At 39.0% G+C, this 12,409-nt stretch overlaps 2 protein-coding genes across 12 annotated transcripts in view; one reads left to right on the top strand and one right to left on the bottom strand.

The window, feature by feature from the left end:
- The window catches only part of TMEM182 (transmembrane protein 182), a 31,178-nt gene extending 25,967 nt beyond the window's left edge, over positions 1–5,211 (bottom strand). For 3 of the 11 annotated variants that reach the window (XM_063392640.1, XM_063392638.1, XM_063392639.1), the window contains exon 1: positions 4,338–4,482. In XM_063392640.1, the coding sequence (XP_063248710.1) occupies positions 4,338–4,482 (145 nt within the window). The other 8 variants (XM_063392641.1, XM_063392642.1, XM_063392646.1 and 5 more) reach the window with 6 other exon arrangements.
- Positions 4,442–11,537, top strand: MFSD9 (major facilitator superfamily domain containing 9). Its single transcript, XM_063392637.1, has 6 exons — positions 4,442–4,573; positions 6,440–6,527; positions 7,809–7,852; positions 9,046–9,175; positions 9,563–9,772; positions 10,300–11,537. Exons 1-6 carry the CDS (start codon positions 4,481–4,483, stop codon positions 11,085–11,087), a joined length of 1,353 nt encoding a protein of 450 aa, XP_063248707.1. The 5' UTR covers positions 4,442–4,480; the 3' UTR covers positions 11,088–11,537.
- Positions 11,538–12,409: the final 872 nt, after the last annotated feature.

Raw genomic sequence — 12,409 nt, 5'->3', positions numbered from 1 at the left:
TTTCTCATACAATTTTAGGAAAGCCAGGCCAATGCCATTAATATTTCCTGCAATAAAGTCATGACACATCACCTGTGCAATTTTCACAGAAATGAATGAGTTGCCTAATTCTAGGAGGTATTCCAGAAAGTTTCCTATGAAAGTAGTTATGCATAGTCAGAAATTAAAAGTTGGAGTTTTCTTCACCATTCTTGTTGCTGCCTTACATGGGTCCTTCCATAGCAGGATGCTATTATGAATCTCACTCTGAGCCTGTAATACCTTCCAGTTACTGCATAGACACTTTTCAATATATGTATTTTTTGATTTATTCAGGAAGCCTGAGGAACTGGCCTTTAGGTCTTTCTGTGCCCTTCCAGCTTCTACAGAGCCAATGACTTTAAAATAAATAATTAAATAAATAAAATCATTGACTCAGTGAAGGATTGGGAGGGTCCAGCACAGAGAGTGGGAAATGATGTGTGGGATGTAAAGGTACTCTAATACACCAGAAAAGAGACTGAGGTCAATAGGAATCATCCCAGCCACCTTCTGCTCCACAGAAGGATCAATAGTACCTAAATCATTCCCAATGTATTTATCTGTTAAACATTAATTGAAAGAAACACAAAAAACCATGTGGCCTTAGCTATGCTGCCACAAAAAACTCCAGAAGGGAAGATGTAGACCCAGTGCCTGAAATAATTTCTTCCTTTAACAAGCTGTTTCATAAACGCTTTCTAAGTCTCTCTGACGTACCAACCTGATTCATTTACAGCTTTGAGGGTGGCATCAATTAAAAAGTTTCTTTCCACATTCCTTAAATTTGCAGATCTTTTCAGACAGATTACACTTTAAATGTCTTTAAGATTAACAGCAGATTCCAAACTCAAGTTCATTTGCAAGTACCTCTTAAAATGTTCTGGACCACTGGATTGGAACTTTTTCTACTTTGCTCAATTTCTATATGAAAAGTTGAAATGACTGTTCAAGTAACCCTAATGATCTGATGCAGTAAACCAGAATGAAATAAGTCATTGTTAGATTCACTAAATTTGATGACAAATTGCACATTTGGGGGTCTTGACCTTACCTATTTGTAATGCAGGAATTCAAGAATATATTCCATTTACTGGCATAAATCAGTGTAGTTGTCTTAGATCTGTCTCACAGAAGTATTTTACAAATTTTATTTAAGAATTTATAAGCTTTAAAATTTTCTCCATTATTGAAGTAATGTGAGGATCTTTTTAAAAAGAATTTTACTAGATTTCAGATGACTTCCATCAGTGCTTTCACTATGTCAGGGCTTGGAGCACACACAGCCACAGAGCTGGCTGAGGAAGGGCTGCTGCAGACTGCTTCAGCCCCTTGCTTGGCAGGTGACACCAATTATTTACAGTAGATGTTTTCACTAAAAGGCTGAAGATTCTTCACTCCTCATGAGCAAACTGAATCACAGACTAGTTCTCCTTCCATTCATAATTTGAGGAAAGTCCAACAAAAATGTGGATAATCTGATCTCTGGCAGCCCAACACTGGAAGAAATGTTCCTTCTGCCATTAAAATATCTCTCTCTTTTTTTTTAATTCTCTATATTTATGCAAAATTGATCTCCAATTAGGACAGCAGACTAGACACAATGTTGCATTAGTATACAAACTGAAAAACTGATAGAAATGTAATAAAGTTTTCCTGCTTTTTACTTCTGGTTTCTCTATTTCTTATCAAAAAATGAGCACTTTTTCGAGGGCCACAAAATAGCAATAAAGACTTACAGTTGCTGGCTGAGTACTATGACTACCAAGCTCATCTCATAATCACTGTCACAACAGAGGTGCACATCCTCATGCTTTGTTTTTAGCATGATGCACTTCACACTTACATTACTTACATATAATGGAAACAGAGCTCTCTGTGTAGGATATTCTTCCTGGTTCTAGTGTTATCCATAAAATCAATAATTTTCATTCAATTGCTGTTACCAGGTCACAGAAAAGAAAATAGAAATAAGAGGATCATCTAGGCATTTCTGAACAAACATGCTGCTGGCCACTTCTGAGTATTTACTGGGTTCCTGTTTTTGAGAATCATCCACTAGCAACTCAAACACCCTAAAGTAATGTAAGTGTACTATATCAATAATATCATTTTAATCAACCAACTATGTAATTCTCCCAAAGATATCAGACTATTTTCCTTAGGACTCTGATAAATGGTCTTCATTGTATTTCATTCCTTTAATTGCTAGTCAATTCCCTTATCAGTCATAAAACCACTCTATTTGAGAACATTTATCTTGAGATTTCTTTATTTGGGAGCCTTTATCTTAAATTTTGTAATTGCAATTACAGAACATGAGTGGGAACCTTGAGGCAGCTGAAATCCTCTGCCTTCAGTTCAAAAGTAACAGAGATATCTGTCCATTACTATCTATTAATGCCTTTTTCTTATATATTATGTAAATTATGTAAGCATGTAAGCTGCACAATTCTTTAACAGTATGATCAAATTTGACAGGAAAAAAGCAGTAAGAGATATGTTAAAGGAAGACACCTATGTGTTCTCTAAATGCTTGGGTTTTTTCCCCAGGAACAGTTTTCATTGATGTCATAAAGTTTGGTTATTCTCTGATTTACAAGTGCACATTGTCAAGAGATAGCTTGACATAACATACAAAACCTAAGGGTTTTCATTGTCAGGGAATTCAATACTCCTGCCTGCAATACTTTGTCCCCACCAAATTCGATCATTCTGATCTTCAGAACCTGAGAAAAATACAGAATGGCTAACTGGTTTCAGAGACTTATGGCAGAGGCTGACACATAAAACCTTAAAAATTTCAGCTGTGCTCAGTGTTTGCATAGAAGTCAATGTCCCTTAGACCCCAGGAACCCTTGCAACATCTTTTCATCATCCATCTTTTTAAAACTTTCTTATAATAAATTTTCAGGCACTCTCAATTTCTTCTATCAGTTAAAATGACCAAGGATAAAATTAGCGCAATATTGAGCAGACAATGTAGCAGCAATTCCCAGGATGCTCCAATATTTCAGCATCTTGTCACCATTTTGTCGATTTCAGAGAAATTGTGTGCAACTGATCTCCGTTAGTGTTGTATCCAGAATTTAAAAACCTCACTGAGAGAATTGGTTATTCAAAGTGGCATCAAAGAGATAAAATAATAGGATGTATTGGTTAGCCCAACACAAAAACATCACAGCTACCAGAATATTAAACAACTGAGTTATTCTTGTCTGGACTTTGATAACATCTTTGTCCCGGTGCAGATACTTAGTTAAGTTTTGCCTTGATATCTTATAAGTAAGCTGCTTATCTAGAAATATGTCTTTCTTTACAGTTTGGGTGTTTTGGGGTTTATTTAGCTTCATTTTTAATAATCATAAGGAAAGCCACATTCCCCTTTTCTTTTTTGTGACCTAAATACTTAAAAGATCCTCAACCCTGTGATATTTATTTCTTCTGAAAACACGAAGATAGAACTGAAGTTAGGCTATTGTCAGTTATTGAATGATCTTTCTCAAATTTTGTAATTCATGCTAACTTTTAAAACATAAGAGTCATCAACATTTTTCAAAAGTTTCTTTTTACTGACAATTAAAAACAAGTTAAAGCATTTCCTGTTCCCTTGTGCATTTTTAAAAGTATTTAAAACTGCAACAGTTTTACTGATCCCTGGGCAAACAACTATATAAAAGAGCACCTCTGACTCCACAAAAGTTGAGTGGTCACATTTTGCATGTGACAATCGTTTCCACCAGCGCATCTGAAAGATTTATGAAGTTTCACTGCTTTGGATGCAAATGCATTATAACATACTTGTCAACAATTCCAGCTGTCCCTGACTTTTATCAAAAACGCAGCAGAGCAGTGAACGTGCTAAGCAGAAAGAGGGATGCCCTCCTTGCTGGGCTCAGTAACACCATCATAAGCCACGTAACAAGGCAGGAAACTCTTTGCTGCCGGAAACACTTGATGCAAGCAGCGGGCTGAGCCCGCGAGATGGCCGAGGAACAGCAGCAGCGCTGGGACACGGCCCCTTTCCATATGGGTAGCTGCCATCGCAGGTGCAAGGGCCAAAGAGCCTTATTTCTACACTAACCACCAGAACTGTGCACGGGATCCATGGTCCTGTGGCATATTTGTTTCCAAAGCCCCTCTCCTCCAGCTGGCTCTTGCTGCCTTCCACAGAGCCTCAGGCCCCGAGGGGACGAGTTGCAAAATTTTTTTCCCGTGCAAACACGCAAGAGGCAGGAAGGGCAAAGTCCTACAGAGGTGTGTGTGGGAGGGTGGAAGCAGGGATCCCGACGGCTCCCGAGGCCGGCGGGGAGCCTTACTCTTCCTCATCCTCGCCCCAAAAGAGGGCACGCGAAGGATACCGTGCCCCAGGAGACACCGCCGGGCGCTCCCCGCCGCCGCCCCGCCGCCGCTCCGTTTCCGCCCGCCGCGGGCACTGCGCAGGCCCGGCGCCGCCGCCCGCATGGAGGAGGAGGAGGAGGAGGCCGGCGGCGGCCGGCGGGCCGCGGGGAGCCGGGCCCGCTTCGTGCGGTGCCTCTACGCGGTGGGATTTCTGGTAAGCCACGGAGCCGCCCCGTGCGGGAATCTGCTCCTCTCCAGGCCAAGGCTGCTGGCTCCGGGGAGCATCGCTGCAGCCGCTCCGGGGGAGCGCCGGTGTTGGCAGCGCTGGCGGTGTGTAGCGGCTGTGCTGTTGTACCCGTGCGAACAGCCACGCAGCGCGATGCACAGGTCCGATTTTTGTCCTGTGAATGCCGTGGAGTAGCGCAGCACCCGAAAAGCTGAGTCTTGCCTTGGTGCTGACAAGAGAGCTGTTTCCTGTTTCCTGAAATACCCGTGGTTCCTGTAAATTTAACCCCCTAAAAATCCTAAAAATACGTTTTTTCTGAGGAAAGAAAAAGTCCCTTATTGAAAGAACAGACTTTAAAGAAGGTTCATATTCTGTAGCGATTCCCGAGCCTCTGAAAAGTGCCATTTAACTAATTTGAAATTAAAAGCAACTATTTGGAAAATGAATACAAAATTAGTATGAGTTTGCACTGTGAAATGTCAAGATATTGTCCTACCTACTTTTAGGGCAGTAGAAACAACCCAGTTGGTTTGTGTCCTGGACCAAATATCCCAGGAGAACGTGCATTAGAATTTTGCTCCTTTTTTACTGACTTTTAAACGCCGTGGTTCTCCAGCCCTGAAATAGCTTGTTGACACTGAGCTGGAGCACACAAGAAGATCAACCAAGGGAGTGTCCTTTTGGAGGGTGTGGGGATGCAAACTTCCTGTAGCCAGACAAATACAGCGTATCTATCACCACACAGAGGGAATTACACGTGGAATGAGAGTGAACTACCCATCAGAGAATAGTGGTTAATGGGTCTTGCTCTTCCTGCATGCCTGTGACAGTCCAGTACTGCCAGGGTATAGTTTGAGACTGTACTTTTTCATGTCTCTGTTGACCTGAGGTCACTGAACCTCTCTTTAGGTTCTCAGGTGACACCTAATATTGTATTACTGAAGATGTTTGTTAATTATGTGCTCTGTTCACGCTAATGTATTTAATGATTCTAACCTTGTAAGCCTCAACTTCAACCATCAAAAAATAATGAATGACAGACTGTGAGAATTCACGTAGTGACAGACATTGTTACAGGTAATCAGTCTTTGAGGCAGTCTAGTTCAGTTCAAGCAGTCAGTGATGAAAGGTGATCTTGCTCCAATAGATCTCCAAGGGACACTGGATGCTGTGCCAGATTGTAGTAGTACTGAAAGAACTACTAGGTCAATGTGGTGAGCTTAACAAAAAGTGATAAAGCAAAAGGAATGAGTAAGAGATCCTTGTACTTCTCAAGATGGGCAGTGTCTTTTACTGTCCTCTTACAAAATGTTTTTCAATTATGAATTGCCTTTATTTTTTTTTTTAAGTTTCTGTCTTGTCACTTTTCTCAAGCTATACACAAAGGCAGTCTGTAAGTCAGTTTAGATCTATTGTAGCTTCTTCCCCATTGTGGTTGGGTTAAAATACCATTTTTCAAAATATACATTCTTTGCACAAATAAAAAGTATTTTTAGGTGATTGAAATTAGACCATTTTCAATTTAAAGCATTGGTACAAAGTACTTTTCTTGTTAAACAGGTAAAGTTTAAGAGCTACTAAAGGAATATTTAATGTTTAAATATGTATCTTCAGAAGGGTTGTATCTAGAATGGGGGGAGAGAATTGGTGTTTTCGTAGCTTTAACTCCTCTGTGAGGCAATCCTTTGTCTTTCAGTTTATGTGTTTTGTAATATGAAAAATTTTCTTTTAACCTTGTGTTGATATGGAGATAATTTACCTTTTTTAATTTATTTTTCTAATGTTGACTGTTATTAAGCCAGGTTGCTGTTGTCATTGTGGTAGTTGCTAAAATTGTTCCTACCTTCTTTTCAGGACTTATTTGGGGTGAGCCTGGTTGTTCCTTTAATGAATCTTCACATCAAATCTCTAGGAGCAAGTCATACAGTTGCTGGAATCATAGGTGAGTTGCAGTACTTGATTTATAAAAGAGTAAGATAAGGCCTGGATTTTGCCTTACTGCAAATTGGACATTGTAACATCGTTCTTCCTTGCTAATAGCATAATAAAAAGTAAAGACAATTTCCAAGTAAAACAGTAAGGGCAGCCATACTGTGCTAGACCTAAAGACCTGTCCAAACTCGTGCACTGACAGCAGCCAAAAGTACGTGCTTGGGAAAGAGCACAGTTGGAAAGAACAAGGAAGTCTTGCAGTAACATTTGTACAGCTACTTTTCCAGCATCCAAGAATTCACAGCTTAGCAATTTAGGGAGCCAGAGGTGTTGCTTGTAGTTTTATTGTTATTTACACTTTGAAAATGGTACTTCTGCAGCTGGTTCTCCAAAGCTTTCCAATGTCTATGATTTCTTCCAGTTTGATTAAAACCCTTACAGGTGTCTTGGCAAAATATTTACTCACTTTTAGGAGTGTTTACAAATATATTCTGAAGATTTGGAATTTTATCTTAGTGTTTAGTGCTAGGGTAAGTTCTGTGGCTTTAAAGTACTTTTTATGATATTGTTTATGGTTTGGAGTGATACAATATTTTCTTTATTCCCAGACGTGGGAGCTGTTATTCAGTTTTATTCTTTTGCTTTTTTATTCAACACTTTGTATGAAATAATTCTGCTTCTACACTGAGTTGACAGTATTATTTTAAGCAGCAACTAATCAAAAATATGTTTTCATTTCAACAGTCTGCTTTGATTTTTAACATTAGGACAAAACTAGGTTTGAGGTATATTATTATAAATGAAAGAGACAGGCAGATGTTTCTCTGTGCTTCAGTTAGTTCCTTCTCTTCTATCACCAAATTCTGCTAAACTCCTAGCCTCCAAAATGAGAAAGTAGGGTCCGTGTTTTCTTTAGGGTTTCTGTGATGCCTTGTAGTAGACTGAAGCACCAAGTGGAAAGTTCTTTCCAGCAGGGAAATTCTCTCCTGATTCTGAGAAAGCTATTATAAATGCCAAGACCTGTTTTGTTTAATACACCATACAATGCAACATCATTTTACCTTACATAGTTTTATAACTTTTCAGCTCTTTTTTCTTTTTTTATATTGTCATTCCCTGAAACTGTTTCCTTTATTAAATGCTAAACTCCGCCCTTGGTTTGTCCTCCCTCTTCCCATTCTTCTAGTAAACTATTCCCATGATTTCCCATTTTTAATAATTTAAAATTTTGTGCAGTTTTCATTGAAAAAAAAAAGCTTAATTTTTAACACTGGTATTTTGTTTGTTTTAGGATCTCTCTATGGTGTAATGCAGCTATTTTCCAGCATATTTGTGGTGAGTTCTAACACTGCGTTCCAGAGCATATTGATATTTCTATGGATTATAGGGAAAAAAAGGGTGGGGCTAATAATAGCATTTCTTGACATTATGAAAATGCATAAAGTGTTCACATAGGCATTTTGGTTGGAGGAACCAGTTTTCAGTTTGCATGAGAAATGGTGGTTTTGTTTATGGGGAATTGCCAGGTTTTTCAGACCCAAACAGAGTACAGTTTTTAGACAAAAACTAGAATATAGATTTGGACTCAGATACATTACTGAGCAGGTCATGGTTGTGCAGGGTTATCTCCTCTAGTGCTGGTGCTAATAAAGCAATTTCCTTCAGGGCAGTAGCCTATCCAAAAAGCAGTCTCATAAGTCAGCTCTTCACAGCCTGTGATCTAGTTTGCTCTCCCTGCTAATGAGCAGTGCATTCACTGTATGGTCTAAATTACCCATTGTATCTTTGCTGTTTTTTCGGTTTTGTTTTCTGTTAGCTACTTTGTTTTTATATATCCTAATATTACCCTGGTACTAATTTTCTAGTTTGGAAGAGAACAGAATATGAGAATGTAAAGAACTGTTTCAGGGTTTGTTATGTAGGATACCTGATAATTTCCTGCTGTAATTTTGTGGCATTTTCTTGGAAGTGCAAGACCATTGTCTACTTTCTTAAAAAACTATTTCCTCTCGGGAATCAAGCTGATTTATAAACTGATAAATGCAAGTTTTCTGTTTGCCCTCTGCAAACTACTTCTTACCTATCTTCACTCAGATGACAATTTCTTCATAGCCAAGATCGTTGCTTTTGAGATGTTCAACAAGTGTCTAATAGATAGCAGCCTGAGTGATGCAAGCAAGTATTTGTGGTTGCTTATGGTAAGATTTTCAGAAGGCTTCTACTGGTAGTATTTTGTGGAATTTATTGCAGGATTGTCTTTTTAAAAGGGAGAATTACTTTTGTAAAAGAAAGCTCTACATACAACATTATATGGAATCATAGTTTTGGCAGGTAGCCTGCCAGCAGGGCAGAACTCTACTTGTGACTTCCAGACTTTGAGCACTTAGGAATGTTGTGTAATGAGCTCATTAGGATTTAATTGACAGTCCTTTGATCTCTTTTCTCAATTTAATTTAGAAGTACTGATTGATCACTGCACATAGCTTAGTGTTATAAAAAGCTAATCTTTCTTTCTTGCTTTGTGAAAGGGCTGCTGGAGTGATATAGTAGGAAGACGGTATTCCCTGCTTGCCTGTATTCTTCTTAGTGCACTGGGTTACTTCCTTCTTGGAAATTCCACCACAGTATTCCTGTTTGCTATTTCTAGAGTGCCTGTAGGTGAGTAAATGCTTGGCTTTCTTGCAGTTTAAATTCCATGTCATCTCAGCTTGAGAATTACTATGGGAGAAATCGTGGTATATGGATGGCTGCATAGTATCATCACCCAGTAGCACCAGCTGAATCTTAGTACTGGAAAAGTCTCTACAAATCAAGAATTCTTACGATTTTTTCCTGAAAATAATTTGAAATGTTGAGGCTTAACCCACCAGGCATCTAAACCCCACAAAGCTGCTTACTCTAGCACGGAAGAATTTGTGATGAATGGATTTTTAAAAATATAAATTGTACAAATTTGGACCACTGCCACTTGATATAGCTTCTGTCTCTTTTTGTTTTTTGTAGCGAGAAATACATGTTTATTGATTTGTTTATACTTTGTTGCAGGTATTTTCAAACACACCCTTTCCATCTCTAAAGCCCTGCTGTCTGACCTGGTTTCAGAGAGGGACCGCCCTTTAGTAATGGGGCGCTTCAATGCAGCCTCCAGTGTGGGCTTCATTCTGGGACCTGTTGTTGGTGGCTACCTTGCAGAGTTTGAAGGTGGCTTTTACCAAACATCCTTCATCTGTGCCTCTATTTTTCTTCTGAATGGTGGTAAGTTGCATGTCACATTTTGCATCTTGGGTCTTTTCATTCCTCATTTTGTCCTTTTCAGCCATCTGTAATTCCTTGAATTCATAGTGTGTTTATCATCTAAGGCATAAATATTTAGTATGCCAATACTGCTGTTTGAACTTGAACCTATGTTGAAGGGTGGGAATTTTGAAACAGTTATCCTCCAGGTGCTTCTCTTTCATTTTGCCTATATCTCTTTTACATTCAGACACAAATGGGAGTTTTTGGTGTGCCCAAAAGTGAAGACTAGAAATCAGACTTTTGGCTTTAGCTATTAGATTTGTTTATATGGTGTGAGTGTGGTATTTCAGTGCTTTCCTTTCTTGCTTTTGCTGCATTTAAAATTGAACCAATACTATGAATAACACTAGACTTAATATTTGCAATTCTTTTAAGGACAAGTATTGCTGAAGTATTTTTTTAATTGTTACAATCAAACTAATGTCTTCCATGATTCTTGCATGTTGATGCAATTGAATTAAATCAACTAATTTCTTGGTCTATAGGTCTTGTTTGGATGTTACCCTGGAGTGAAGAAAACACTAGCAGTAGGGACCATTACCAAGATAAAGGAACGAACAGTTGCTCAGCAAAATCAAATCATGACCTTCACTCGAAATCAGCAACTAGTAGAGCTGTGACAAACAGTAGTTTTTTCCAGTCTCCATGGATCCAGGTTGCAGCAGTGCTGAAGAAGATTAAGGGAATTGCATGCTCCAATTTGTGGGATGTATTTTTGGTGCGGTTCCTGATGTCTGTTGCTATACTGCTGTACTACAGTAATTTCACTCTGGCCTTGGAGGAGAGATTTGAGGTGAAACCCTTGGTTGCTGGATACCTAATGAGCTACAGCAGTGCACTCGGCGTCCTGGCTGGTTGTCTGCTCGGACCAATAACAAGACTCTATCAGCACAACACTTACAGACTTCTGTTGCACTCCAGCACTTTCACCTGCATGCTGATTCTGCTGTATGCATCAGCAGGGAGCATATGGATGGTCATTCTGTCCTCCACCTTCTTGGCCTTCTCCACCACTATAGGCCGAACGTGTATCATTGACCTGGAGCTGGCCGTCGGTGGGAACGAGGCCAGCGGTACACTCCTGGGTGTTGGACAGTCGGTGACATCAGTGGGACGCATCATTGCCCCACTCCTGTCTGGAATTGCTCAGGAGTTCAGTCCTTGTGGCCCTCCAAGCCTAGCTGTGGGACTAGCATTAGTTGCAATTGTGATAATGAATGCAAACAAACAAAAATACCATAGTCATGGAAGCAGGAAGTTAAAAAATCAGTAGTCACAATTTTGGATTGCACAGATGTATCTTCACCTGCTAGGCTTGTACAGTAATTACATGATTTTTAAAGACAGCACATGATGTTCCTGTGGAAGCAAATATATATACGTATTTCTGCTGCAGAGAGACAGATGTTATTCTAAAACGTACCATTAGGATATTTCTAAGAGGGACACATATTGCTATGTTGTACTGGCTATGATTTTTTAAATGGATTTTTAACCTTTTTGGAGGGGAAAAAAAGAATGTCAGGAAACGCACAAATCCTGCTTGTAGCTCATTTTTGAAACAGTGTTTAGATGGAAAGATTGTTTAAAAAGGTGAATCAAAGGTGTGTTTTTGTTATTTAATCAGAAGGAGAATTTGCAGTATGTTTGGCCTTAATTTCTTATGCTGTTATCTGTTTCCTTTTGTCTGTTATGACAGTTATATAACAGGATGTGTGCTTATGTGATTTTTGTGTAGCATATTTTGTCCACAAAACTTTCTGCAGACCATGCTTAGGCACTTTGGGGTAATCATGCAACTCCTGCTGATTCCTGGTCTTTCCCAAGCATATCCTAACTTCATGTACTGGAAGACCTAATCTTAGACTAATACAAGGCCATTCAGACTGAAACTGAGGCTGAATTCAAGTTATATTGAGATTTGAACTGGTGGCTTCTGTTTAGTAATATCTTCTACTGAGGAACTTTGAAATAATTTTTTTTATTTATATTTCCTGTGCAGTTTTCTACCTTCATTTTAAGAATAAATTTTCTTCTTAATTCTCTCAAATGACTGTAAAGGTGTTAGCATCTAGCAGTAGTTCCTGGGTCTGGATTAATGCATCCTCATCTCATATATCTCATCTCAGGAATAAGTGACATCTCAGTGACAAGAGAAATACAGTTTTGTTGGTATCTTGGTCCTCATCTGTATGCATGGCTTAACTGAAGAGAGGTTACTCTCAGAGCTGTACAGAGTTGTAACGCTCCTGTGCTATTTACTGTTCAAGCTCATTACTTGCCAGTCACCATTGTTTGTATTTCATATGAAACATGGAAAAATGTATTTTGTTCTGACAGTGTTCTCTGTGATCTTCACTATATTTGATAAAATACAAAGTCAACTATATAAGTGTTTGGTTGGGGGGGTTATGCAATTTAGTTATCTCCTTGAATACATCAATGCTGACACTCTTCCTGCTTCAGGTGAGTCAGGGATGGTGCTTGCAATTTTTATTTTCATTTTCTTCTTTACCTCTTCCACTGCCTACTAACATCCAAATATTTGAAACCTCAGTGATTCCAGTGGCAGCACCATAGGAATTCATATATGGA

Source organism: Prinia subflava, chromosome 3, assembly GCF_021018805.1.
Source record: "Prinia subflava isolate CZ2003 ecotype Zambia chromosome 3, Cam_Psub_1.2, whole genome shotgun sequence".
NCBI lineage: Eukaryota > Metazoa > Chordata > Aves > Passeriformes > Cisticolidae > Prinia > Prinia subflava.
The sequence above is the reverse complement of the archived record's forward strand: the minus strand, read 5'-3'. Positions and strand labels throughout refer to the sequence as shown.

What these genes read in the sequence shown, in the direction of transcription:
- MFSD9 (XM_063392637.1), top strand. Translation starts at nt 4,481, where the DNA reads ATGGAGGAGGAGGAGGAGGAGGCCGGCGGCGGCCGGCGGGCCGCGGGG. An exon ending in TATTTTCCAGCATATTTGTG is followed by an intron (nt 7,853 to 9,045) that starts GTGAGTTCTAAC and finishes GCTTTGTGAAAG; the next exon opens with GGCTGCTGGAGTGATATAGT. An exon ending in TATTTCTAGAGTGCCTGTAG is followed by an intron (nt 9,176 to 9,562) that starts GTGAGTAAATGC and finishes ACTTTGTTGCAG; the next exon opens with GTATTTTCAAACACACCCTT.